Source organism: Sinohyriopsis cumingii, chromosome 1 (assembly GCF_028554795.1).
Source record: "Sinohyriopsis cumingii isolate HCF-2022 chromosome 1, ASM2855479v2, whole genome shotgun sequence".
NCBI classification, from domain to species: Eukaryota; Metazoa; Mollusca; class Bivalvia; order Unionida; family Unionidae; genus Sinohyriopsis; species Sinohyriopsis cumingii.
The window spans coordinates 185,916,785-185,944,025 of NC_142961.1; the positions used below are offsets into that span (position 1 = coordinate 185,916,785).

The 27,241-nt window shown below is 35.7% G+C and overlaps 1 protein-coding gene across 3 annotated transcripts; it reads left to right on the forward strand.

Annotated features, from left to right (window-relative positions):
- The first annotated feature begins 1,666 nt into the window (after positions 1-1,666).
- LOC149808530 (uncharacterized) lies at positions 1,667-27,241 on the forward strand. Of its 3 annotated transcripts, none has more exons than XM_089978641.1 (8): positions 1,667-1,916; positions 5,007-5,083; positions 17,030-17,344; positions 18,000-18,133; positions 18,500-18,629; positions 20,078-20,215; positions 22,040-22,123; positions 25,039-27,241. In XM_089978641.1, exons 1-8 carry the CDS (start codon positions 1,876-1,878, stop codon positions 26,415-26,417), a joined length of 2,298 nt encoding a protein of 765 aa, XP_089834767.1. In that variant the 5' UTR covers positions 1,667-1,875; the 3' UTR covers positions 26,418-27,241. The 3 variants fall into 3 exon arrangements, with proteins under 3 accessions (XP_089834767.1, XP_089834776.1, XP_089834786.1); XM_089978650.1 differs by having other exon boundaries at positions 18,500-18,623; XM_089978660.1 differs by having other exon boundaries at positions 18,500-18,623; positions 20,159-20,215.

Consider the following 27,241-nt stretch of genomic DNA (forward strand, 5'->3'; position numbering starts at 1 on the left):
CTGAATCTTAGACTCGAACCGACGCAGGCAGAGGTGAGATGGCAGTGATCCGTAACGAAGAGCGCTTTAGACCACTCGGCCACTCGGGGCCCCTCTTAACATGTGTTGTGATTTGGATGTTTAACGTACCTTTAACAATTTTCCGTCATATCGCTACTATGTCTGCAATGTGACAGTTTATAGTGATGTCTAGCATGATGTCCCACCCAGTCACATTATCCTGACACCAGGCCAATCAGTCCTATTACTAACCTCTTAATGCTGAGCGCCAAATGAGGCAGTGTTAGTACCCTTTTTATAAGTCTTTGGTATGATTCGGCTGGGGATTTAACCCACGACCTCCCACATCCGAGAAGTATACTCTAACCACTAGTCCACCGGAGCGGTCAGTATCTCTAAAGAAGCATTCGTTATTTTCAAAGAAATCTGTAATGGTATTGCTAAATCTACCCAACCAGTCTTAACACTAACCTCTTGATGCTCAGCGCCAAACGAGGCAGCTGTTAGTACCCTTTTTGTAAGTCCTTGGTATGACTCGGCTGGAGATTGAACCCACGACCTCCCGCATGCAAGGCGCACGCTCTAACCACTAGGCCACCGGAGCGGTCAGTATCTCTAAAGAAGCATTCTAAATTTTCAAAGAAATCTGTAATGGTGGTGCTAAATCTGGTAAGAGACTAATGAACGTTTGACCCAATTTCATCATCCTGAGATTAATCAGTTTTTAGAGATGTAAAGTATATATACATGAGTTCAACAAGAAATCAACAAGCTCGGTATCAAAGGATCAGGCAATACTTAAAATTTCAAGTTTGGATGTGATTAATGTGTGGTTGTGATACAAAAGAACATTAATGATAGAAAATCTGATAATATGCCTATTTCAACAGTATAAACATGTCATGGAATGTTTCATAACAGATGATGATTTACAATAGTGCATTGCACGATATAAACATTGAGATGAATATTATCGACCCAGACACTAGAACGATAAAAACTGGGTATTACATTCGTATTTCATGTAGACAAATACACATATTAGGCAAACTTTACGGGATAACTTAAAGGCCTCGTCCACTTTACAAGATCAGTTTACAACAGTACACATATAATTTGTGTAACGTTGATGTTTGCAATCAATCATTGGAATGACAATAGCTGACACCTATTTTGAAATCATTCATGCGTTTCACAACCAGAAGATGAGAGTTGTAATCATACCTATACCAGGCTGGGACACGGATACTGTCAATGTAGACTCGTACTATCCACAAAAAAGCTTCCAGATATGCATTACAGATACTGTCAATGTAGAAGCTTCCATATATGTATTACAGATACTGTCAATGTAGACTCATACGCTTCAAAAAAAGCTTCCAGATATGCATTACAGATACTGTCAGTGTAGACTCATACGCTTCACAAAAAAGCTTCCAGATATGCATTACATACACTGTAAAAAAAGTAAAGCTTCATAAGAAAATTTACTTTGTCAGATATTGTGCAGAAAGAAACCGTTCCTCGTGTAGAAACCTTGTTTCATTCCGCTTATATTACGCATGGAATTAAGCAGAGATTTTATTATCATGCTTATAAGCATATTTACCCACAAATATTATGGTATTGACGAGCATATACCCTTAGAGTGATAATTGGTGTATGACTTCCTGTTCTGAATACTCAAATGTTGATAAATGGAGTTCTAATACATTGATTGCAGCTTGATATTAATCAGACTTCAGTTCTCAATAGACAAGACAGCGGAATGTTTTAGAATATGGATCTTTGTTTTATATTTGACAGACAGGTAATGTGAAAACTAAATTTACAGTGGAACAATATCGGAGCCATGGTGGTTAGCATGTCCTCGTCATGACGGTTAGGCTTCGTCAAATCAGCATGACGAGAATCGGGTTAGTGTCAAAGTTTTCTATTCTAATTCAGGCAAATTCTGCCAGTGGAGATAGGAGAATGTGTAGATAGGTTGTATAATTACACTAACGAATTCAATTATAGCAAGGTTATTTGCAATTTATAATGCTGTTTGCAAATGCTTTATGAAATGGAGACAAATTATTATTTTTACGTGAACTCAGATTTTGATTGTGGATTCAATATGAAAAATTTGACAAACTTTTAGTCATAACCATAATTCACATGAAAATCGTTTTTCTCATCGTCATTTTCTTTTGTTGACGCATCTGCTTTTTTAACAAGTTTGCTATTGTTTTTATGTAGACATTTTAAGAGCTTTTCTTTATCTTCGTTTCACGAGATTGTGGCACTTTTGGATCTACGTCTAACAGTGGCTGGTAAATTACATCAGTAGATTCAGATACTACTTAATTCATGTTTAGTACACATTGGCTTCTTTTCGATAAACCGCTCCGGTGGCCTAGTGGTCAGAGCGTCAGCCTCGGATGCTGGAGGTCATGGGTTCGATCCCCGGCCGAGTCATACCAAAGATTACAAAAACGGTACTAACAACTGCCTCGCTTGGCGCTCAGCATTAAGAGGTTAGTGTTAGGACTGGTCGGCCCGGTGTCAGGATAATGTGACTGGGTGGGACATCATGCTACTTGTCTGCGGCATGATGCCTCAGTGACAGACATCACTATAAATTGCCACATTGCAGACATCGTAGCGATATGACTGAAAAATTATTAAAGCTACGTTAAAAATCCAAATCACATCACATATTTTCGATAAAAAGGTCTTAAGATGACGTATAATACCTCCTTCGTTTGTGGACACTTCCTGTTTCCACCGGCAAGAAAAATACAAATGCTTCATGGTTGATATTGAGCTGTCATTGCAGTCCATTTTGAATTCCCGACCAAATATAACCCCCACAATTATAATATTGTGTCGTAGGGTTTAATATTAAGTTCGTGTACATCACAATTATGCATACCTATCTTTACATCAGTAGTGAAATCGGTCATTCGGTTGTGTTCAATTTCTAACTTACAACATGCTAAGGATGAAGTTAGCGTCCGACATTTTATGACTTTGGTTAGCGGTTGTCTCGTAACATACTCGTTTAATTTAATGTCAAAAGACTTGTTTGGAGCTTGATTTAGCTTGATTTATTACTGAAATAGTCTAACAACTCATAGATAATATCTTTAATGGACATAATATTCTGATGCTAATTTATCAAGAGGAGTGTCATTTTCAGCGTTTTCTCTTAGATACAACTCGACGTTTAGTATATGTTTCTAAAGAATATTAAACTTCACATTGCCATTCAAACATTAGTTCAGATGAATAGCTTTTACTTTACAATATGCGTTGTTCCTGATCATTTACTAAATCCACCCACTTGGGTTATGTTAGAAAATGAAGAAGCATAATATATTTTTGCTACAACTTTTTTTTAGATCGGTGCTTCAATAACATTTGTGCTACATTTTCTCATTGCTAGAAGTGACCTTCATTCTAGCATCGGGTAATACGACCCACTTTCGGAAGTTTCAAGATAATTGCACTTTCTGTATCTTTCGGTTTTTCTAGTATCCTTGAATGTATTTGTATGAAATATGCGTCTGTACTTTAACAAATTCCATTCTAAATAAATGGGAACGTACTATACTCGTTGTACCTTCTGTCCAATCGTCCGTTACAGTTAGATTTCCATTTTTTTAAATAAGGAGATACACCGTGACATACTTGTATCTCATACATAAGGGGTGTGTTGAATACATCATTGCACGTACCATCTTCAATATATATGTCACTGCTCAATAGTGTTTGTCAGTTACACTTTAATTTCACAAGCTAATATTTAGGTTTCAGCCTTTTGCTCTATAACGTATTGCAACTAGACTATGTTTCATAGGAGTGATCTCATCAAGTCAAGGTCACATGTATATATTTCATGATTGTGTTTGTTTCTGATTAATCTTTTGAAAGTTGTTTAAAATTCAGGCATTAAGCACAATACCCTTGTGTTTCCTTCTTCAATCAGCCATGAAGCATGAGACATTTGTTTGTCTCAGGTTCAATCTATCTCATTTATAAAATTATTGTTTTATTTTCAAGATCTAGATTACTGATCAGTTTCATTTATTCCCACGGGGCCCCGAGTGACCGAGTGGTCTAAAGCGCTCTCCGTCACGGATCACTGCCATCTCACCTCTGTCTGCTAGTGTTCGAGTCTCGGGCTCGGCCAATGTGGATATGTGAGAAAGCTAGCCGGTAGCTTCTCGTGGGTCCGTGGTTCTTTCCGGGGTTTTCCCGGATTCTTCCTCCACCATTAATACTGGCCGCCATGTATAGCCTATCTTGTGCTGAAAAAATGGCGTTAAACCCTATAACAACAACAACTTGTTCCCACTTAGACTCTATCGCTCTTTGAGATACAGGCATGAAGCATAGATACTTTCAATTGCTCTTAATAATTATACCGCTTCTTCAAATCGAGCAAAGCCCTACTATCGTTGTATAAGCGCAATAAGCGGGGAGACACAATTTCTAAGAATTGTTGTATTATTGTCCACTTAAGATTTTAAGCAACAAATCTAAGGCAAGAAACATTTGTTGTATGGCTTTTAAATCATTCATTTCTTAATTGTTCATCCACAGATGCATATCACTAACCCAAATAATGTATTTATTAACTGCATTAAAATAAACATAAATTACTTATGAATATACCGGCAAGACCTAGAACGAGTTTAATAATGGACTATACTCATACGGAAAAATCAGGCAATACTTAATCTACTGATCAAATGTGTTACCACTCAAGACCTTTGTTTCTGGATAGTTCTTCGTACAAGGTCCATAAAACGGCAATCTTGGGAGATATCAGTGTTCCACTAGATCGTTATGCATCTTACAAATATTATTCTACTTTTTATGCAAATTCATGCAGTGATGTGTAAAATTTCCTGGCCAGGTCAATGCAAAGTTTCTTAGGGCGAATGGAAGTATTAATTGTAAATCAGAAGAGAGGTAAAGACAGTTAATTGAATTACTGGTATTTTGATGTTTTGCAGACTCGTAGCACCAGCATGTGAAGGGTATTGTCTCATTGCTGTAGGTGTGCTAATTCTGGTTGCTGGGATTACTACAGGTTTGTTGGCGTGCTTCTTTTTCATTATCGTTTGTTTTATTTAAATTCCTCTTTTATACATTCATCTATATTTCTTCTCTAAGTAGGTTGGACAATCAAGGTACTGTTCCATAATGTAAAATTAGATCACTTTCACTCCGATGAATAACCTCTTTATAGGGGAGAGAATTCCAAGTAGAAGAATAAGTTTGCTTTGCTTAAAACGAAAACGTGTCATTCAGATGTCTTATTTAAAATAGAAGATTATAATGTTACTTTAAATTACAATACCAATATTTTGCAGGCGAAAGATAAAAATAATGAAAGTTTTAAAGTTGTTTAAAGGTTGTAAATCCAATTCCTAGTATATCGTGGCTAATACATATATTAGTGCCCAAGGGCTTCAAATGCGTAATAACACAGAGCAACAGAGAGGGTGAACAGCCTCGAATTGGCTCACTCTCTATTTAAAATAAGAAGCTTCCTAGAAATCGCAAAAAAGGTTTCGAAGTGAACGTCCTTCTTGAAATCGTAAAGAAAAAGGATTTACAATAATCCGGTGCCGAGTAGAAGACGTTGCCCTTATTGCTGCTATCAATTAAAGAAAGTTATATCAAATAATGGCAAACCTCGGTGAAGCTTACGCAACTAAACTAGCTCGAGAACGACAAGAAGCAAAAGTTACTGAAAGAGTTGCAACAGCTACTGAAGGTTTTTTCCATCAGTCAAACAAACCGCTGAACAAAATGAAAGAAGATTTTACGAGGGCTTCCAACTGAAATAGCTGCAGTTCAGTCTCGACCTGTCGAAGAAGAAATACAACAAATATTTGATAGTATTGATAAAGTCCGCAAGGAGGTCAGTGATGTAATAAACCTTGTTACGCCAGAATGAAAACCATGTTCAAAACCACCAGCTAAAAAAAAAGGGTTATAACCAACTTCATGATAATCCCAAGGTGATTGCCGCTCACGGATATAAAGACCATGTTAAATTATTAGATCCAAACACCACCGGTATTTCAGAAGAAAAATGGACTCCTTTTGTATTTCGAGCATTTGAAATTATACAAAGAATCACTGTAAATACAAGTATAAATTCCCACAATTTGAGAAAGAATTTGAAGAGACCAAGGAAGAATTTTACGGTGCACCTGGCTTTGGTGCTACTGGTAGCAGTTTTACCGGATGTGGCCTTGTTGCTTTTCCTAACAATATCATCAATGATGTGCAACGACTAGAATTTATCATAGGAGGAAGACAAGCCGGTAATAATTCTCCGGAAATATTCAGTGAAGCAGCTAGTATATGTCGGTGATATTTCAAAGCGTTATGATGCATATTAATGTCTATCGGGAACTTATTGATGAAATCGTCGATGGATACCACAGCGACTAAACGAATAAATAACAAATAAGATGATTATACATGACTCTCACCACAGACCCAAAATGGTCAGAGTAGTAAACTCACGATTACCTGTTTACAGCGCGTATTACGGAGATGGACTCGGTGATGATGTTCGGGGATTATTTACTAGAATAGCTCCCAAACTTACAAGATCGCAAACAAATATCAATGAAAGCCATGGATGTGATTTGTGAAAAGGCTACTGGTGCAATCAGTGACTTTGCTGGTAAAAAGTTTACGGCAATCAAGAACATAATTGGGCGATTAATACGACAACGAAACCCGATTCAACCGATTCAACAATAACTAGAACAATTACCAAGTACAGTGGATATGCCAGCAAAAGTCATTAAAATAATAAATCAAGCTGAAAATCAAAAACTAGCAGAGTTTGCTGCTATCCCTGTGGAAAAATATAACTGCAAGTCTGATAGTGGGGAATGGTCTTCGTGTTAGACTATGACAATTATAATAAAAATGTTCAAGCGTATAGCTGACACCGCAATTGGCATGGACGTACCAGTCCACAAGGAGAATCTGTGCGTGATTATTATTATTATTCTTATGATGCGCGCGCACCAAACGCACGTGGACAAATTGAATTACAAGTTTAGGATACAAGTATATATTTCCTACCTTCTGAAGCGTTCGTCGAATTTGAAGGTCCACTTGTAAAAGAAGATGATACAGCATATGGAGCAAATGATCAAGTTGGTTTTGTTAACAATGTCATAATGGCGTTATTTAGCATAGCCACATACTCGACTATCGGAAAGGATATTGAAACATGTATTAAACACGTTGACGTTGCCATGACAATACTTGGTCTTGCAAGATACTCCGACGACTATACAAGATCGGCTGGTCCAACTATGATGTTCGCGAAAGACACAAACATCTTTCCTAAAAGTAATCTATATGTTAAAAGATGACCAAGATAGCACACTGCGCCCGCCAATGATGCAGATGTGTGGGCTTGGTCGCAAACGCTAATTCTGAATTTAATTTGGGGTTTGCTACACGTCGAATGATGGTAAACGCCGATGGGAGATTTTCATGCGCGATTCCGCTGTCACATATATTTGGATTTTGCAGGGATGTCAGAAAGGTTATATTTGGAGCCAAACACACTCTAGTAGTTGTTAGAAAACCCACCGACAACGATGCAGTATGGATTTCTGCGGGGCTGGTAAAGTAACTCTAATACAACTATCCCTGTGGATGCTAACAATGACTCCATCGGTCACTGAAGAAGAACGATTACTTTCTTTTATGAACTACAGATAGTGCTCCCGGTAATGCCAATGGGTTGTTCACATAGCAAATAGCATCACAGCAGGGAGTGACAGCACATCGACATATATTTGCTGCATTCCGGGGAAATACGCGAATAAACACTCAAGAAAGAAATCCAAAGGCATCTGACACATTTGAAGTTTCTGAGGTTGGACACCAGGAACTATCTGAAGAAATACTGCTAGACTTTATAAATAATCATGTTGCACGTGCATATAATCGATTAATGTCGTATATGGGGCCTAATCAAAATATCGATACAGGTTTACAGATATCACAGCGAGATTTTACAGTATTGTATCCGATTGATTATTTCTCCCTGGAACATCTTCATTTATTTTGGCAATCCTTGAACCGCAACATACATTTTCGAGCACGTATAGGAGTTTTTGGTGTGGGTGCTAGAGCCATCGCGGTTATACTTAGCGACAAAGCAGTGTTACTTAAAGGTGTTAGGTGGCGCTCACCAGATAATATGTACTTTTGAGAGAGTGGCGTATGTAAGGTGAAGTAGTTCGCATTTAAAACATGCACAGTGGAGAGAATGTTTGCATACCTCTATGCTACATTAATGTAATGTGGATGATATTTCTTTTGGATATTGTACTTTTGGAAATTTTACATGATTTAAGCACACTTCTAACTAAAATGACTGCTCCCTTGTGTTAAAAAATCAGTCTGAATTAGTCTAAAGTACACTATACATGGCAGCTATTAAAATAGGGAAAATGAATTTTGCCAGACTAGACAATACCAGCTTCTGAAAGTGCAATGAATGAATTACCAAATATATAAAATGTAAAAAAAAGTTATCAGCTCTTTTTTATACAATTTACCTCTGAAGTTCAGGAAGTGAAAATGACCAAGTAGAGCTATCACTTTTTTGAAAGGTGCACATTTAAAGTAAGGCCAAGCTGTATACTCTATAACCCATAGTACACCAATCAATCATACACCAAAATAAAGGGAATTAAAGGTTCTTTGCATTATACCTAAGATATACAAGGACTTTTTTAAATAGCTAGTATGACCAGTGAGGAAAGCCGGGGACATTCTTTTTCTTTAAAATCCTAACCCTATGCAAAATACGAAACTGTATAGCGCCACCTTAATGGTCGAATGAAGGTTGTGGATGCCCCAGTATAAAATCTTTAATATCTTACCTTAATCCACGTGATTTATAAATACGAGTATTTTATAAAATGTCTTCCCATCACCATGTTAGTGTCAGTTTGACTCCTGGTCAGATCAAAAAACTGCATCAGTGAAGAAAACGGGAACCACAATAACTCTGAAGCACAATCAGATTACAAGCGGTCAAAACAATCTGTCGTTGACAGGACGTCAGTTTAAACATCTTAATAAAGCCAAACAATCCAATATTGGGATAAGACTTAAACTTTCAGCTGGAGCCATCAGCAACACCGCTTAGACAGGCGGGATATTCCCACTTCTCGCGGGAATACCAGCGCCGATAGCTGTTGCTGATACAGCTGTTGCAAAGGCGGCCGGGTTAGGTGCTGTTGGAACCGCTGCTGGAATGGCATTAAAAAAGCTATCGGAAAGGGTTTAAGACTTCCAGGAACTTATCGAGGGAATGGTCTGAGACTTCCAGGAACACTTCGTTGATAAACCAATGGGGTTTTACGCCTATGTCAAATTTTGATTTAACTGATGATGCTAAACAACCAAAAATAAAATAAACTTCAGAGGGCTTTATGCGAGATCAATTACCACAACGACCAAGCAGCGCTAAAACCGGTATTATTAATATCGATAACAGCACTGGACCTGGAACTCATTAGGTATCTTACGCGATTGACGCTCGTGGAATTGTTGATTTCAAGGTTAGCTCCACCGCAGGAATTAATCAAGTATGTCACACCCGTGTTCGCAAAAGTTTGGTACTCCACGATACCAACACAAAATTTAACAGATCCGCCAATATGCGGCCTTGCAGCAATTGCTGAACTCGGGTCTGTATCAAAATCATCATTACCACCTCATAAAGTTGTGCATAATTATACAAGTCAGCACTGGTAATCTGCAATTTCTAATCATTGATTTAGATCAGAAAGAAAAGAATACTGGTAGATATTTACGGAAGATTCCGCGGTGGTATTACTGAGAGTAAAAAACAAATCTGACATAGATTTGTCAAATTCCTCGACAAAAGACGATCTTAATGATCTCATGAACCTGGCTGGAGTTGACCAAGATGAGGTTATTTTTCAGGTCAGATACGGTGTTTAAAACGAGCAATATCAAATGGAATGATATAGTTCGACGAATACTCGTGCTACCACGGATAACATCCCTGTGTTTAGTGACTGCGGTAGAATCAGAGACTCAAATATATCGTTTATAACCATCGGAGATGAAATTGCAAGAAGTTTTGCTAATCGTTTGAAGAATACCGGCGACACAATGATAGGTGAACTCAGCATGAACGGAAATAAAATAGTAGTGCTCAGATATCCAACAACCGACGAAGACGCGGCAACATGGTAAATTATCCACTTTGCAGGCCGAGTATGACTTTCATGTAAATATGTTCACGAATCTTCGTAAAAATTTTATAAACATTATTGAAACCGCAGAGGAATTCTTTGGTACTACGTTGACCGCTGATGTGAAACTCTCTGATATCAAGACGAACATTAAACCGATTAAAAAGATACTAAAAGACGTAGTAGGTCGAATTCCTGATATCGTTAACAAAATGAATCTGATTAAAATCCCCCACAAACAGATCATCAATAAACTTATACATAGTGTCATCAGGATTCTCAACACAGCAAAATAATACTATCAAACATACCGCGGAAGTCACTGGTGTTCAACGCTGCAAAATTTAGTATATACACTACATATCCATGTCGGCATTCAACCGATAAGTTTTCCGGGGTTGTGTCTGTTGTGTTAAATAGCGGGAACGAAGAGACATTTATACTGGAAGCAGCTAATAAGAAATTAACTGCAACATCTTACTAGTGGTGTCTGGAATTTGATGCTGAAACGCCAAAGTTGGTTAGAAACGCCAAAATTGGTTACAGTGTAACATATAATGGAAGATCAAAAACTTAGATATGATCAAGTACGTGAATGGTAAACATCACTAAAAACCATCATTGACAAGCATACCACGAAAGTGTAAAATATCGAAGACGTGTAATTGCCATAGATGTTGTAGTATACTCGGTATCTGCACTCATTGCGTCAACCGGGGTAGTATTATCAGCGTTGACTCCGCTAACAGTAGCAATATCAACATTACGTGTTTCATCATCGGCAGCAATTGCTGCGGTTTTACTATTATCTCGAAAAAGATATTCATGTGCGCAAGTACAACATTGGACGATTATATTACGCGGTTACACGCGCCAACAAACGCGTGTTTGAAATTATCGTCACTAATAGCACCCAGCCTTGACGATAGAACAATATCAGATTCCGAATTTGCCATAATGGTTAAGACATAGAATGACGTACTTGATTTAGAAAACCGCCATTTGAAAAATGACGGTTTAAATAACGATCGAACTACTTCAGCAGATAGTACAAATACACGTCCGCTTAAAACCACAATGATAACAGTAAACTCTACCAACCCCGAATTCAGTATTAATTTTCCAACTGCGATTCCTGTAAAAGAAATCGCTCTTGCGCAGTTGCGAGTATGCTACATTTGGCCAAATATCCGTTCAAGATCATTCGTTGGATTATATTCAAACAATTCGCTGGTACTTGCAAATAAAAATCAATCAGATGGAACACCCGACTGGAACGTTGCTGGGATACCGACTGGAAGTTATCAAATCGAACAGATCAATGATAAATTTGCGCGCAGAATAAAAAATATTACAGGGAAAGAATCCAGGGTAGCAATAACAGTTCACCAACCAACACTGTATGCCGCCATAGAGATAAATTTTCCGGATTGCGTCGCGGATATCTAGCAGTCATCGATCAGATAAATACTAGGATGACCTGATGCTGCCCCACCGATACCTCCACCGATACCAGAACCAACGCGGGTTGATTTTACTTCAGACAAACAATCATACTACGAAGTTACCCCATCATACAAAGATCGTTTATTTGATATAAAAATGCAAGGTTGACTGGTTATCTCAGCTTCATTAATAAAGACGATGAAACTTGGCATATTGTTCAGGAACATCTCGGTTTTGGAGTATTTAAATATGCGAATATTCACCTAGATGAAATTATTGAATACTTTAAAATTATTAATCAAGAACATAAGCGACAACGAAAGAACTATGACAAAGTTTCACTGAATATCTTTTTGATATAACAATTTCACGTGAGGAAATCATTAAACAAATAGAAATATTAATTCAACTTGTATCTGATATGAAAAAAATATTAACTATCGAGAAATACAGGTAACAATTAATATTCAAGCGATAGACCGCAGACAACAATTTTTAAATGCATATTCGATAGCAGAAGCTGATCTACCAAATTTTAAATATCCCGGGTATAACCCAGACGAACTTCAAAAATCCGCTGACGAAATCGATGGTGAGTTTTTCGTAAAATGCTCGCCGAGTAGAGAAAGATAACACCACCCCAGGATAACATTCTCCGTTAAAATAATTTACAACGCGGACAGGGCCGCCACGTTTCTCAGGGAATCGTAAATATAGCATCGACGATCGCGGTCAATCTTGTATGTGACGTCATTGATGTCAGCTATCAGAAAAACACAGAAATATCAGCTCAAGCACAGCAAAAATATATTCTGTATACATTTACCCCGCAAGTCCCACCTGGATCTCTCATTGTGCAAGAGCCAATCAATCCCATCTATCTACAATTACTTATCCCACTATTATCAAGAATACATTTCAGACTAACTGACCAGACCAGCAACTTGATTGACCTAAGAAATGAAAAACTGAGTCTGAATTAATATGTGAAATCGTAAAATTCGACGATTTTTAAAGATTTCCTCGCAGAGCGTTATCTCTCCCTTGATGTTATCAATGACAAGGGACCAGTACATACTTTAAAAAAGTAATAACAAAAAAAATCTTCGTCCTTCATTTGTATCCCCTGATTCTATTTTTGATATGTTTTTTAAACAGACAATTGGATTAAAATCTGACATACTTTCACTTTCATTTCCATGAATGAGTCTAACTTTCATTTTTATTACCATTAACAGTTTCTGGCATATTTTTCTTAGTTGTCTCACACGAGTATTAATTGTCTATTTCGCTTCGTATTCACGAGATAGTTCTGACCTAATGTTTTTATTTGCACCAGAGAGAAGGACAAATTCTCTCACCTCATTTTCTTTTACTGTACCTAACGATTGAAACATTGCCGTCTGAATTTTCTTTACGAATCGATATTCCGATGGTAACGTTGATGCAGCCTCCTCCTTACGTTCTTGTAATGTTTCAAAATGAGAATGTTTTTTTCTAGGACTTAGTTCATCAGATATATATATATATATATATATATATATATATATATATATATATATATATATATATATATATATATATATATGCCATCTCTTTATAACGTTTTAATGGCAGAAATAATATCATTGGTATATAAGTAAAATTTTTTACACCCCTATGTGATTGTCTAGGGTGTCCATATAGACATCCTAGCTAGTCTAGAAGGGTGTTTTCTTTTACACGTACGACACAACCCCATGTGAACATCTAGGGTGCCCATATGACATCCTAGCAGGCCCAAAGGCACACAAAACACAACCCCCTATGTGAACCGCTAACCTGTCAAACAACAGTCTAGTAGGCTCAAGAAGGCGTGTTCAGTGGAGGACTACACAGTACATAAATCTTAATTAACTTAATTCTAAGGACGGCACAATCTACTTATGTGAAATCTTAGGGTACGATATGACATCCTAGCAAGTCCAGAATGATAAAGTAAGAACGGCACAGTACATAAATCTTAATTAACTAAATTCTAAGGACGGCACACTCCTTTATGTGAACCCTTAGGGGCCGTATGACATCCTAGCAAGTCCCGAAGGACACAGTAAAGTTTAATTCTAATAAGGACGGCACAGTACATAAATCATATTTAAATTAATTCTAAGGACGGCCCAACACCTATAGGACGGTAGAGACGGACATGTGATCATTGTCTACACCCAACATATTTTGCACACACTCCCCCGAAATATCAACTCCTGGAGAGTGCAAAAGGTACCCACCACGTGTTGACATGGCGGGAAGGTGTGTTTGTCTGTTTAGTTTCGATGGTGAAGACCCCAGTAATAAAACAAGTCCTATAGTATATAAGCTAACTGATACCTAAAAATTCGAAGATACCTCGAGCGATAGACGTGACTTGTTTGTTGTTAATATTCTTAATTGTTCTTAATTATAATCGCAGCAAAAATGTTGGTGAACCAGAAATCTGGACGGATTCAGAAAAATAAATATATTGTCTCTGAAAATAAAATATTATTTATCCTTAATACTCAATTACCTTGCCCATACAGACAGTTCATGATAAAAATCTACGGGAAGTAATATAATAATAATAATAATAATAATAATAATAATAAAGACCTTGTATAGCGCTTACTCTTTCAAAGCTCTAAGCTCTTTGCAACATTAGACAGCACTTATAATATAAAAAATATATATAATGATAAGACTACAAAAACAAACACCATGAAATTAGAAAACATAAAAACATGCTGAGAATATTTAAGGTAGGAAACATTAATTATTATGTCTTTAAGTTTGTTCTCGCAGTCGAAAAAAGTGAGTTTTGAGAGCACTCTTGAATGGGATCAGTGTACCTTTGTGTCTAAGTTCAGTGGGCAATTCATTCCACGTTGCTGGGCCCTGGTATGCAAAAGAACGCTGTCCATATGACTGCTTTCATAGTGGTAATAATGAGTGTATGATTGTCAGAAGAGAAGCGTAAGTATCCTGCTGGTGTGTACACATGGGTGTGGTCGGATAGGTATGTTTGACTAGAGTCCGTCAGTTAAACGTAGCACAGAGAACAAATTTGGTGTTTGATTCTGGATCGAATGGATAGCCAGTTTAGGGCAGATAGCTGCGGGGAGGTGTGCTACGATCGTGGTTCTCTAAGTATGATCCGAGCAACTGTGTTTTGAACCTTTTTGAAGTTTCTGGAGTAGATATTGAGATGAACGAGACAAAACTGAGTTACGATAGTCCAGTCTTGAAAGTATTAATGAACATTCAAGTGTTTTTGTGACATCAACTGAAATATATTTGCGAATGGAGCTGATGCGTCTCAGCTCAAGATATGCAGCCTTGCATATGTTCATGATATGTTGGTGCAATGTGAGAGTACTGTTCAGAATAACACCTAGGTTTCGTACTGACTTTGTGAATTTAATGTAGGTGCTGCTGATATTAATTGTTTGATGTAAAGTATGTGAACGAAAATGTCTTTGTGTTGTGACCAGAATGGCCTCAGTTTTATCGTCATTCATCTGCAGCTTGTTACATGTCATCCATGATTTCACATCAGAAATGCACCTCTCTACACCTTGGATGGTAGCATCAACTTCAGTTGGGTGGCTAACTTGTATATTTGGGTGTCATCATTGTACACGGTGAGACACCGGATGATGATTAGAGCAGCAGAGATAACTGTTAGGGCTTGAAATACAACTTCCCTGAAATCTGATGCCATACTGATTGATTGGCACACTAACATCAAAATTTGCGTATTGTATTGTTTTATGTGGTGGTAGATAAAATTTGTCATATTGCCTGTCGTGCTAGCCAGTTTTCAGCAGTAGAACTTTCGACACCTACCGCCGAAGCGAGTTTACTAATCGCTGCTCTACCTTTCTATTATACAATTATCATTTCAGAGGAAATTGCAGTATTATGAATTAAATACAAAATGGTCCTAAAAGTTATACATAAGTCCAAAACAATTGGGTTTGCCAAATGAATTCCAGATCCTCGAATGTGCTACTGTGCCAGCAGCCTTTGATTTATCTCACTGTCATTGTCCAGAACTCCTGTGAGGAAATTCACAATAGTATCAGAAAAGTATTTTCCCCCGAACAGTAATATGAGCATATTGTAATTCCAATTAATAATCCAAACAAACGTTTACTCTCAAATTATATCTAAGCGAAACATTCTATACATATTGAGACCGATAGCAAAACAAGATAATAGGAAGTAAGAATATAGGAAATAATTTCAACTTTTTCACCAATTTTATTCACTTTTAAGGCTCTACAGCTCAATTGTGTCCTTCGCGACTTATGTGAAAATACATCAATTTGGAACAGAACACTCCCGACTCAATAATCAAATGGCAAATGTAGATACACTTGTCAAAGGGCTTATCATAAATATTGATTTTAAAGGTTGTGAGCACCTAATTATAGCTCATATACAGTCTACAGAGAGTTGCCAAAACTTAAATCATAATATATACATAACAGTGATTTCATCCCAAATAATATAAGTCTTTAGCTCGTAACCACAAGTGCTACGCATTATATGTCATAAGTACCCGTTTATATCGGCCACCTTTACATGTGAACATGAGACTTTCATGGTATTACTCTTTTACTGCATATATATTGCATTGTTTCATACTTAGCCGAGGATGCGTGGTTCTATTTGATAACTTTTCAAGTCTATAATGCGTTATAATCGGCATTGCAATATCCTTCTGTGATTGTTTTGTTTTCTTCAAATTCAGCAGCATCAACAACAATAAAAAAAAAAAAAACAATTGCAGCGTGTAAAATTGAGTGGGTTTTTCATCGGTATTAATTTCATCACCGAAGCTAACAGAGGCTATTTTGTTCTGTAATTAACTTTTAATCTCAAACACCTCTGAGTTTGGTTTGAATATTACATCTAAGCAGCATGTTTTGAATAATTTAGAAATACTTTTGTTACTATATTGCACAGGTGTCTAGTTGTGCATCATCTTGCTTTCTTTACTCACGAAATTGATTTATACATCCATCCTGAGGAGTAGTAACTTACCGTTATAATTAATTTGTCTGTGTTTATCGTTTACATTTCTACATATGACTCACTAATTGAAGATCGCATACTAAATAGACATGAAGTAGATATTTATCCCGTATATAAAGAATCTCAGTACTTGAATTTTAATAAACACTATGGTTTTCTCATCATTATCTCGTGACTGAATTAATATGTGCATATATTTGATAGAGAGTTGCATGAATGTATGCTAGTAAATTTTGTTTTATTCCTGGAAGGGACGAATGAAGGAAGCGTGAAAGTGTGTGAGTTTGAAGATGCCAATTTGATCTTCCCCAACATACCCGCGGGTTCTGTAGGCGATATCAGAGCCAAAACATGGAATAAAGAAAACGGAGTTCTTCTTGCCTCTTGGATGGCGAACACAAATTTTGTGACTAGTCCCTCGTATGGGGACAGATTGATGGCAGTTGGGGAGAACGGCATCAAAATCAGGAACGCTACAAGATCCGACACTGGGACTTACACTCTGGTCTTAACAAGTGGGTCAACACAAGACTTCTTAGAGTTCTTGGTGCATCTGGAAGTATTAGGTAATTGATACAAGTGATTCATATTTTTGATATATCTTCCTGAGAAAAATAAATTTATGCAGAAGAAATATCAAGGAATGATTTTGTAATTTTTGAAAAAGAATAGATCGTTTTAATTACCACCTTTTCATGGTATATGGTAAACATTTAAAAGAAATGCTACTTTCGTCTATACTAAGAATATCTGATAACACATAAATACTAACGAATAAAAAAGATACTGTTGACATGTGAATCCTGATTTGATTGATTTGCACATGACACCACATGCTTTTTACAGACACCAAACGTTTCAGCTCAGATTTGTTCTTACTACAAAAATTACTCCTTTTGAAGTGTATTGCTATAGGCTTACTTGCCAATGAATTGTGCATTAAACACCTCGGTTTTATTGTAGTTATATATGAAATCGAGTCAAGTCAGACTGCGAATTACAATCATTACAACATTAGCATGACATACTTTGTCCTTTAATGTCCGATTGCATGCTTACTCTGGTTGGATACATGTCCCGAAAAATAAAAAATAATAAATAATGCAAATTTACTTTTTACTACAGTTTTGTTTTTTTACGATGAAATAACACAATAAATGTCTAGTAAATCTGAAACATTAAAACATGTATTTGGTTTTCATATTGTGTACTTTTTTTCAGTTTCGCCATCAGTCCAGTGTACCCCAAATATTACGCGTAAAGGAGATTCTTTGATCGCTAAACTTCCTTCAGAGGCTTGTGGGATTCCAAAATTGATCCCTAGCTGGATAAATCGCACCCAAAATATAATCCAGGTGAGTTTTTGACATTCATTTTCACTATCAATTACCTTTATTTTTGCACTCTGACGTGATAAAGCTATGCGATACCTGTACGTTATTAAAGACAAAGTGTCTTATTGGCTCTAATTTTACACGCATTTCTAGGCTTGGGAGTGTATTGGTAAGCCTTTAGTTGAACTCGATTTTCATTGAATTGTACTATCAACTTGCTTTCGAATTTCTCAAGGATTAGTTTACACCTTGCAGTGTTTTCTACTGATTTAAACTTTGTTGAACTCTCCACTACACTAAATAATTTAAACGTAATCTGGTTTTTCAATTACAAGATGACATGGCATGTTATGATGTCCTTTTTGATAGAATTATCTTCTTTTGCAGGAGAATATAAATGTCCTTGATATCGATCGAGAAATCCAGGGAGAAATATACGTTGTCTGTGCTATGGGAGAATCAAAAAGGTGTTTTCGAGGAGATAATACATATATGTGTGCAAATTACACGAGTAAGGGCAATGGAGAAACAGTTATTGGATCACATTTTCGAGAAAAATGATTATTCAGACACGACGTGTTTTACATTTTTAATTACAATAAATGTTCAAGTATAATGTGTTACGACTCTGTGGTAACAACTGTACGTAAGAGAAAGAAGCAAAACCAACAAGTTTTGTAAAACTTAAACAATTTAATTATTAAAGTAGTACAGTGAAAAACATAAAATACGTCTGCAGATTAACGACAGGAACACTAAAAGTGTGAATGACTCCATAAATCGGAATGAAACTTAACGCTTAATTTTCTCCTTTTATACACAATGTATTGAGACTGTAATTCGCCATAGGCCTCATGTGACAACATACACTACTTATTTAAGACAAATTATGTATATTTACAGGACCTGTCGCAAATAATGTCAATCTACAGAATGCTTCTTGAAAAACTTCCCTATCCTATCAGTCACTGAGAAATTACGTCACATACGCCATTTTAAGTCTTCATATTAAGATTATTATTACTAAATGCGAACACGTACGCAAACATCCATTTATATATTCTGCTTAATTTGTGTCTTCAACATAGCCAAATTACGTACACAATTTTAAAAGAAATATTCTATACAGCATACGACGATGAATAAAAATTACGCAAAAACAGAATAAAATCATATACCAGAAGTTACAGAATATATATATATATATATATATATATATATATATATATATATATATATATATATATATAACACTTTTTATAGTTTATCGTATATTTCCTCTACTACTATAACGATGAAGATAAGAAATATCTTCTCCTTTGTTCATCACTTGAAACGTCGTAACCTTAGTCAGTTGTAATACCCTGTTGACGTTTTATTGGTCAAATAAAACACAGCCTTAAGAGGGTAAAATAATATGAAACCATGACATTGATGCAGATTTTACAGCAGTCGGAAATGACACTGAATTAGCAGAGAGAGAGAGAGAGAGAGAGAGAGAGAAAGAAAGAAAGAAAGAAAGAAAGAGGGGGGAATGGCAAATATATACAGGGTCATACTTGCGGCCTTTAATGTTTGCCCAATAATAATTCCTAAAGGATTAATTAGTATTACCGAACACAATTTACAAGACGAATGCCTAAGTTCGTTTTTTTTTTCAGGTTAAGCAAACACTGCAGACCTAGTTTTCATTGTCTCTTTGAATCCTAAATAAGCACAAACATTTTAACATTTTTAACAGTTAATTATGAACTCGGCATTGGTTTTACTGTGACTTGTTTTGTTTGGTATTAGTTATCCAATGCCACAATATGTAATCGGAGATATATGGTCACTTATGCTTTATATCTATTAGGTCATGGAGATCGAAATATTGGCTTAGTAAATCTTGTGTTATAAAATTTTGCATGTAAGTACATAGATAGTCTAAGTCTTATAGATCTTTCATTATATTTTTAATTTCAGAACAAGATCTTAAAATTGAAAGTAGATCTACCGTTGACATAAGGATTATAATGCCAGCTGTAAGCGTCTTTATTTTAATAGTGGGCGTTATATTGGCATACTGCTTCATACGGAAATCAAGGAGGAAGGAATCACCTGGTAAGAATAATAGTATATTATGATACAAAGCTCTTTGTATCAAACTGTGCTTTAGTACTGACTATGTTGTCCTTTTATACAGTGAATTACTTTTGTTCGGCAGTTGATATTACGCGATCAAAAAACCCTTTTTGGGATCGGTGTTGCATCGAATAAAGATATTTTGCTCATATGGATTTTGATGCGATCTAAAAGTGACAGTACTTCAATTTGTACAGTTTTATTCAAAATTTAATAGGTGTCAAAATATTGCCTCGTTACCATGTACGTTATAATTTTATTTTAAACCTTTACATTTTTGCTTAAGATTTTCAATCAATTTGTTTCACATAAGTGTTTAGTTATTTATCTTTTTAAAGAGATCATCGCTACAGAATTTGAAAGTATCAGATGGTTATGACTAGAGTTCAGGATTAATATAGAAAACTCGAGAAGAAGGGTAGATTTCACTTGAATGGTACTACATTGCTGTCCGCTGACAAATTACCTTTAACAGCAATAAATGAGAGTCAAACCAACAAAAAGGGAAGCGTTCTATTATTGGCAAATGTTATGTTTATTTCTCTGAGTGCACAAGGACGGAAATATTATTTTTATTTTATTTAAGAAGAAACCTGAGTAGGTAAGGTTGAGGTTTGACATATGTAAAGTTATTTAATGTCATTGTCTCTCGTTGAACATTGTCGAAATTGAAAGGTCTACCAGTGGTGTTGCGGATACTATTTGTGTGAGTTTCGAAGAAACGGAAATGTATTGTAAACAATGTTTAATAGCAGTATAAATATAAGGTTGATGAATCACGTGAGGAAACGTGTTTATAAAAAGTAATATTTTGTGTCATCTATTACTATCGCTAAGTGCTAGGTTTCCTGTATTTTAAAATGCCAACTAGATATGTTGATATTGGACATATATGACATGAAAACGTAAGGTGCACGTATCGTTAAGACAGTCTCATCAATGTATGATTCAGTCACACAGAGATGCCATCACTCTCAATGAAAGTGTTGAGATATTTCAGTTCTGTGACGTAGAGATGAATATATAGGTTTTGATTAAATAGATGGCATTGGAATGTAAAAAAGACAAAATTTAATTATAAAATAAAACAATAAAAATGATGACATTTTGGATTAGAATTATTTCTATGTGATGCGCTGAATCAAGGAAAAAACTTCGCGACATTTCATGTAAAATGTGCCACTTTGCAAAGATAAGCATATTTTGAAAGTCAATCAGTGAGTCATCCTTGCTAAGAAAAATGAAACCAGAAGCGTGGTATGCATTGGTACATCAGCTGTATCATTACATTTGTTTTAATTTTGGATGCAATGCTGCGAGATACTATTCGCGATGATAAGAAATATGATAGAAAATGCTGAAGTTTTATTTCCAAGAAAATCGGAGATGTTTGTGTTTTATGATTTGGATTTTTAACGTGGCTTTAACAATTGTTCAGTCATATCGCTACGATGTCTACAGTTTGGCAGTTTTTAATGATGTATATCACTGGGGCATCATGCCACAGACATGTAGCATGATGTCCCACCCAGTCACATTACCCTGACACCAGGCCGACCAATCCTAGTATTACACTCTTAAGACTGAGCGCCTAGCAAGGCAGCTGTGAGAACAATTATATTTGGTACTACTCGGCCGGGTTTCGAACCCGTGACATCCCGCATTCGAGGTGGACGCTCTAACCACTTAAGCCACCGGATAGATAAAATCTGAGACAAAAACGTCGTATATGCAATATTTTTTAAATAGGAGCAACCTCTCTATATTTGTCTGAAAAACCTAAAATGATTTTTCAACTTTCAGCTGGTGCAGTGTCAGACGAGGTAGAAATGAATGAAGTTGCATGCGAAAGTCAAGATTTACTCACAGGAGAGACCTCCGCTATTGGTAACATCTCTTGAATATATTGATTTTTTTTTTTTTTTTGCATTTAAAGGCTACATATGATCTATCATTTCTGATAAAACAAAATGGAAAAGCAGGGGACATTTCTGCCCTTTCCAACGCATAATAAGCAGCACATACATTATTAAATTAGTGGTTAGACAAGTCGTGTATATCTCGACTCCTGTTCTTATTATCACCAATATCTTGTGCAATCATGTATCGCAGTGCTTATATCCTCATCAATCGCTTTCCTAAATATATTGTGGTTCCTTCTTGTTCCGTCCGTGGATAAAGATCTTTAACGTATCATCATGAAACGTTGTATTTATTTATATACATATATGGATGCTAAAAATTGTCCAGTAGTGAAATATTTAACAGAATCACCTAACGCTTTTTGAGATGCCTGTCCTTCATGTTTTCACCTTTGTTTAATGTTTTACTTGTACTCTTTTACCTACATTTCTTTTGCATTCTTTGAGTCTAATTGACGATTTTCTTTAAAATGAAAACTATTCTATGAAACTGTACAGTTGTCCATTTTCACCTTGAGTACTCATATTTATTATGTTTATAGATCTTATTAATAATTGCTTGCAATTATTCATTTTTTGGCGTGAAGAAACAGTTTGATAGGTACACACTTTATCAATCAGGATTAATAGCCATTCAAATTGTTTGATGTTATTTAACTGATCTACAAAATTATTTAAAATGTTATGTTTTACAAAGGCACAAATTGTATCAGATTCATTAAACATTTTCTGTCATACCTTAATTCACCTTGTATGATATCACACGGTTCAGAAAACGGCCAGGATCTATAACAGTTCCTATTTGGTTATGTTTTTGATGGACGAAAAGGGAATGTCTTTCAATCGAATAGAATAAATGGAAAAGCAAGCAAAAGTATTTTCTCGTTTGTAATCAGACTCATAGTTTACACTATTTTGTATCAACATGGTTGGTATAATATAATTGCTTCTCTCGTTTCTCTGCTGTAATAATATACCTTTTTATCTGTATATGTGCAATTACTAATTTTACTTATATTGTATTCATCCTAATTGCATTCCTCATTCATTTTATCTGATTGTGTTGTTGAACGTATCAGAATTGTGTGTGTGTGTGTGTGTGTGTGTGTGTGATTTGTGTTTTAACGTAGCTTTAACAATTTGTCAGCCATATCTTTGTGATGTCCGTAGTGTGACAGTTTATAGTGATGTCTAGCACTCGAGCATCATGCCACAGACATGTAGCATCATGTTCCACCAAGTCACATTATCCTGACACCAGACCGACTAGTCCTAATAATAACCTCTCAATGCCGAGCTCCAAGTATGGCAGCTGTTAGTACGATTTTTGTAAGTCTGGTAGGTTTCCGCCGGGGGTTCGAATCCGCGACCTCCCGCATCTGCAGCGGACGTTCTAACCACTTAAACTGCCGAAGCAGTCGAACTTAACAGAAGCAGAGGTTATTCCCTCGTTTTGTTTAATACCTTTATACATTCGGTAAAAGTTTTTTTTTAAGCAACAGACCCAAATAATGCTGCACCAGATCTAACAAAGCTTAGATATTTACTATTTCAAGTTGATATTCATTTAAATCCGAACGCAGCAGCTATTCCTCAGCAAGCTTTGAGATAATATACATGATAACTTGCACGCAGTTTCAAACTGTAGATGTTATTTTGTACTTCTATAATATATACACATATATGTGTATGTGAAATAGGAAAATTACTTTATAACATATTTACCTTAGAATTATATTTTGGTATCAATGCAATTCCTATAAGGAAACTGACTGTAACCTGTGACAAACATATACTTAAAATTTTAAAAATCGCCTGGAGGTAAACCTGTAAACATCTTTTATTGCTGAACTTGGCTTCGAGTGATATATTGTTTTGTTTATTTTCTCAGCTGGACACTTTTCTGATAAGGAGCATTAAATACCACCTGCATTATGTATATCTGTTTTCATTATATCGGCAAGAACTTAAGATAAGAAGCAATTTCTATTTATATGAGGGAACCATTTACAAGTATTTGGTTTGTTATTTTACTGCGATTAGTCATTTTCAGACGTTCTGTTAATCTGTTACAAATTCTCAAGCTATTAGGAAAAGAATTTCTTAGTTGTGTTGCTTGTATGAAATTTCTGATATTTGTTGTTTCATTTCAGTGTTCTAATTACAATTACTGCACCATATATTCAATACATGTTGCAGCTAACATGATTTACTCTCAAGATGGTACTGGTCGTTATTGTTCTGTGTTAAGGCTTTCTGCTTTTTTTCTTTTTTTTTCAAATTGTCTCTACCAGGGTATATTCTACGTTTCTCTTTATTCATTTGTTTAGGTTATCTTTTCAACCTTTGATCTTGAGTTGTTTTATCTGTATTTGTACCATGCTTACTTTTAATTTAGTTTCCAGCAAACATTTACCACAATCTAACAACACCTTATATTCCTGTCTAGTTGGTTTCTCGCAATAACATAGGTATGTAACAAAGGTTTTACTCTGCGTATGCATGTACTATGGTTTACTTTTCATCCGTTGATTTGGAGTGATTTTATCCATACTTGTACTCTGTCCATATTCCATATACTTTGTACCAAACTTCCCTACAAACGGACAACACATTTCATTACTGGTAATTAGCCTCTATTATACATATATAACATTATCTTGCTTTATCAATATGTGCCTTCAGAAGGAATGGTGACGAAAACAGCTTTTCGGGGAATATATATGATTGAAGTCTTTTGCCAACTCAATTATTTGGTAATCTTCCAAACATTTTCAAATATCTCACTAATAAGTCAAATAAGAATAACTTGCAACGCTGAGAGTAGGTGATAAAGATACTGTTTCACACGGTTATATATACGGCTTTCAATATTTACAGATTTGGAAGACATCAAGCGGCATCTTATTCATCAATACAAAACTATAAAGAATTCGGACCTTACATCATCTGGGATTATGAACCTTCCAGAATTATCACAATTGTACTTTGATTTAGAAATCACGATTTTAAGACTGGAAAACGTTGGCGACAGAGAAAACATGTCTGCAGCATCTCTGCATGATATATTTTCTATTGGCAAAAGTAGCGAAAATAAAGCCGAATATATCCAACCGATTCCAGCTGTAATTATGGGCCAGTGTGGAATTGGGAAATCCACTTGGTGCCAATATATTGTTAAGGATTGGTGTAGCTATAATGTTGATATGGAATCAAACGTTACAGGCCGGCATATACCAGAAGTTGCCCGATTTGAGATTCTTCTTTATGTGCCATTGAAAAATAGGTTAAAAGGACATTCCTTTGCTGACTGTTTAAGACAGGAATTATTTTGCAATGATTCTCTCCTGTTTGTGAAAACCATGAATTATATCTCAAACCACGGGGAATCTGTTCTTATTATAATTGATGGCATAGATGCAGTCACCGATAATCTGGAACCCATTGGAAACTTGTTAAAATCAAAAGAAGATTTCCCGTGTACCACTGTTCTTACATCCAGACCAGATGGATTAGAATGCCTGCAAAAGAAAGAGAAAAGAACATTGCGTTTATTTAAAATGCATGGATTAAACCTTGAAAAAGCCAAAGAATATGCCACAAATGTTGTAGGGATTTATTGCAAGAATAATGGCGAAAACCAATTTTGGGAAGGCATCAGAAATCATCAAGTACAAAGTTTTTTCCACGTTCCATTCCTTTGCTCGTACTTGGTGCTTTCTTGGATCAAGAAAAAAGCATTCTTAGATAATCTAACAGATTTTCTCTTTATTGTAGTGGAATGTTACGTGCGCCGTGCAATGACAAGAAGATGGTTTAGCGATAATATTGACAAAGTCTTGGAAAACAAAGATTTTAAGATAACAATCAAGGACAAAATATACTCAGGAAAATATGGCTATATTTTGACGTTCGCCAGTACTGTAGCGAAACAGATCTTGCTGTTGCCGAAAAAGAATAAGCAAACTCAAATGACAATAGAGATTGAAAAGTTGACACGAGACATTGGGGAAGATTGTGTCCAGCTCTGTGTTGAAACTGGAATTTTGGTTAAAACATTTGTCCGTTCAAAGACAATAACAGTAGTCCATATTTGTTTCAGTCATGTTCTTTTGTTTGATTTTTTTGCTGCGTTATCGCTTGCCATGGGTAAGCGCGATTCATCCAGTAATAATGTAAAAATCGAGAAAGCTGCTAAGAATATCGTTAATATCATGGATATGCTCAAAGAATTTGATCCCGAATATTGGACAAGATAATACTGAAAACAACAATTCTGGCAATGACAATGAAAGCAATACCATCAAGAAAGGTGGCATTTATAATAAAGAATCAAGTTTCCAGTTACATTGAAAGGCCTTTAGCCAACAATGGAATGAAATGAGGAAAAACAGCTTAGAGCCTCTTGCCTATTAGTCAGCTAAGCAATGGAAACTAAATATTGTAATTTTGTCATGCATAATATTGACAAACGAATTAATAGTTTTAATTGTAGATTAGTCAACATTAGATTAAAATTGCATTTATATTACCTATACATTCACGTGAATACTCTCTTAATAAGCATTTAAACTGCACATCATTTCTCTGTGGGGTAAGCAGCTGATTCAATCAGGGTAGTGATCTAATCTGTGACAATATATGAAATGGCTGGAATATTTCGCCTAGTATTTTAACTTATGCCGTAGGGAGTGGAGCGCGTAGGTACTGGTGTTATTTGTGTGTATCAAAAAGGTGCTTTACACAAGGAGATGGCTGTCTGAAAGTAAGAATGCAGTTGAAAACATGAAAGAGGAAATAGCATATTATTCCAAGATCATTACCTTGACATGTCTGTCTAAGTTGCAATGTGAAAACAAAAAAGAGCAAGTTTGCTAAATATTATAATTTTAATGCAAATGTTATGGTAATATTGTGTTAAACCATTGTTTGTTGGAGATACATTTATTTTTTGTAAATTGTCTTTTATATAATACCATTTCTTATGTATTTTAATACTCAGCTCAAAGCATGTTTAATTATATATGAACAACGAGATAGTTTTTGTAGACTTTGCAGGTCAAATTAAATTTAATTTATGTTC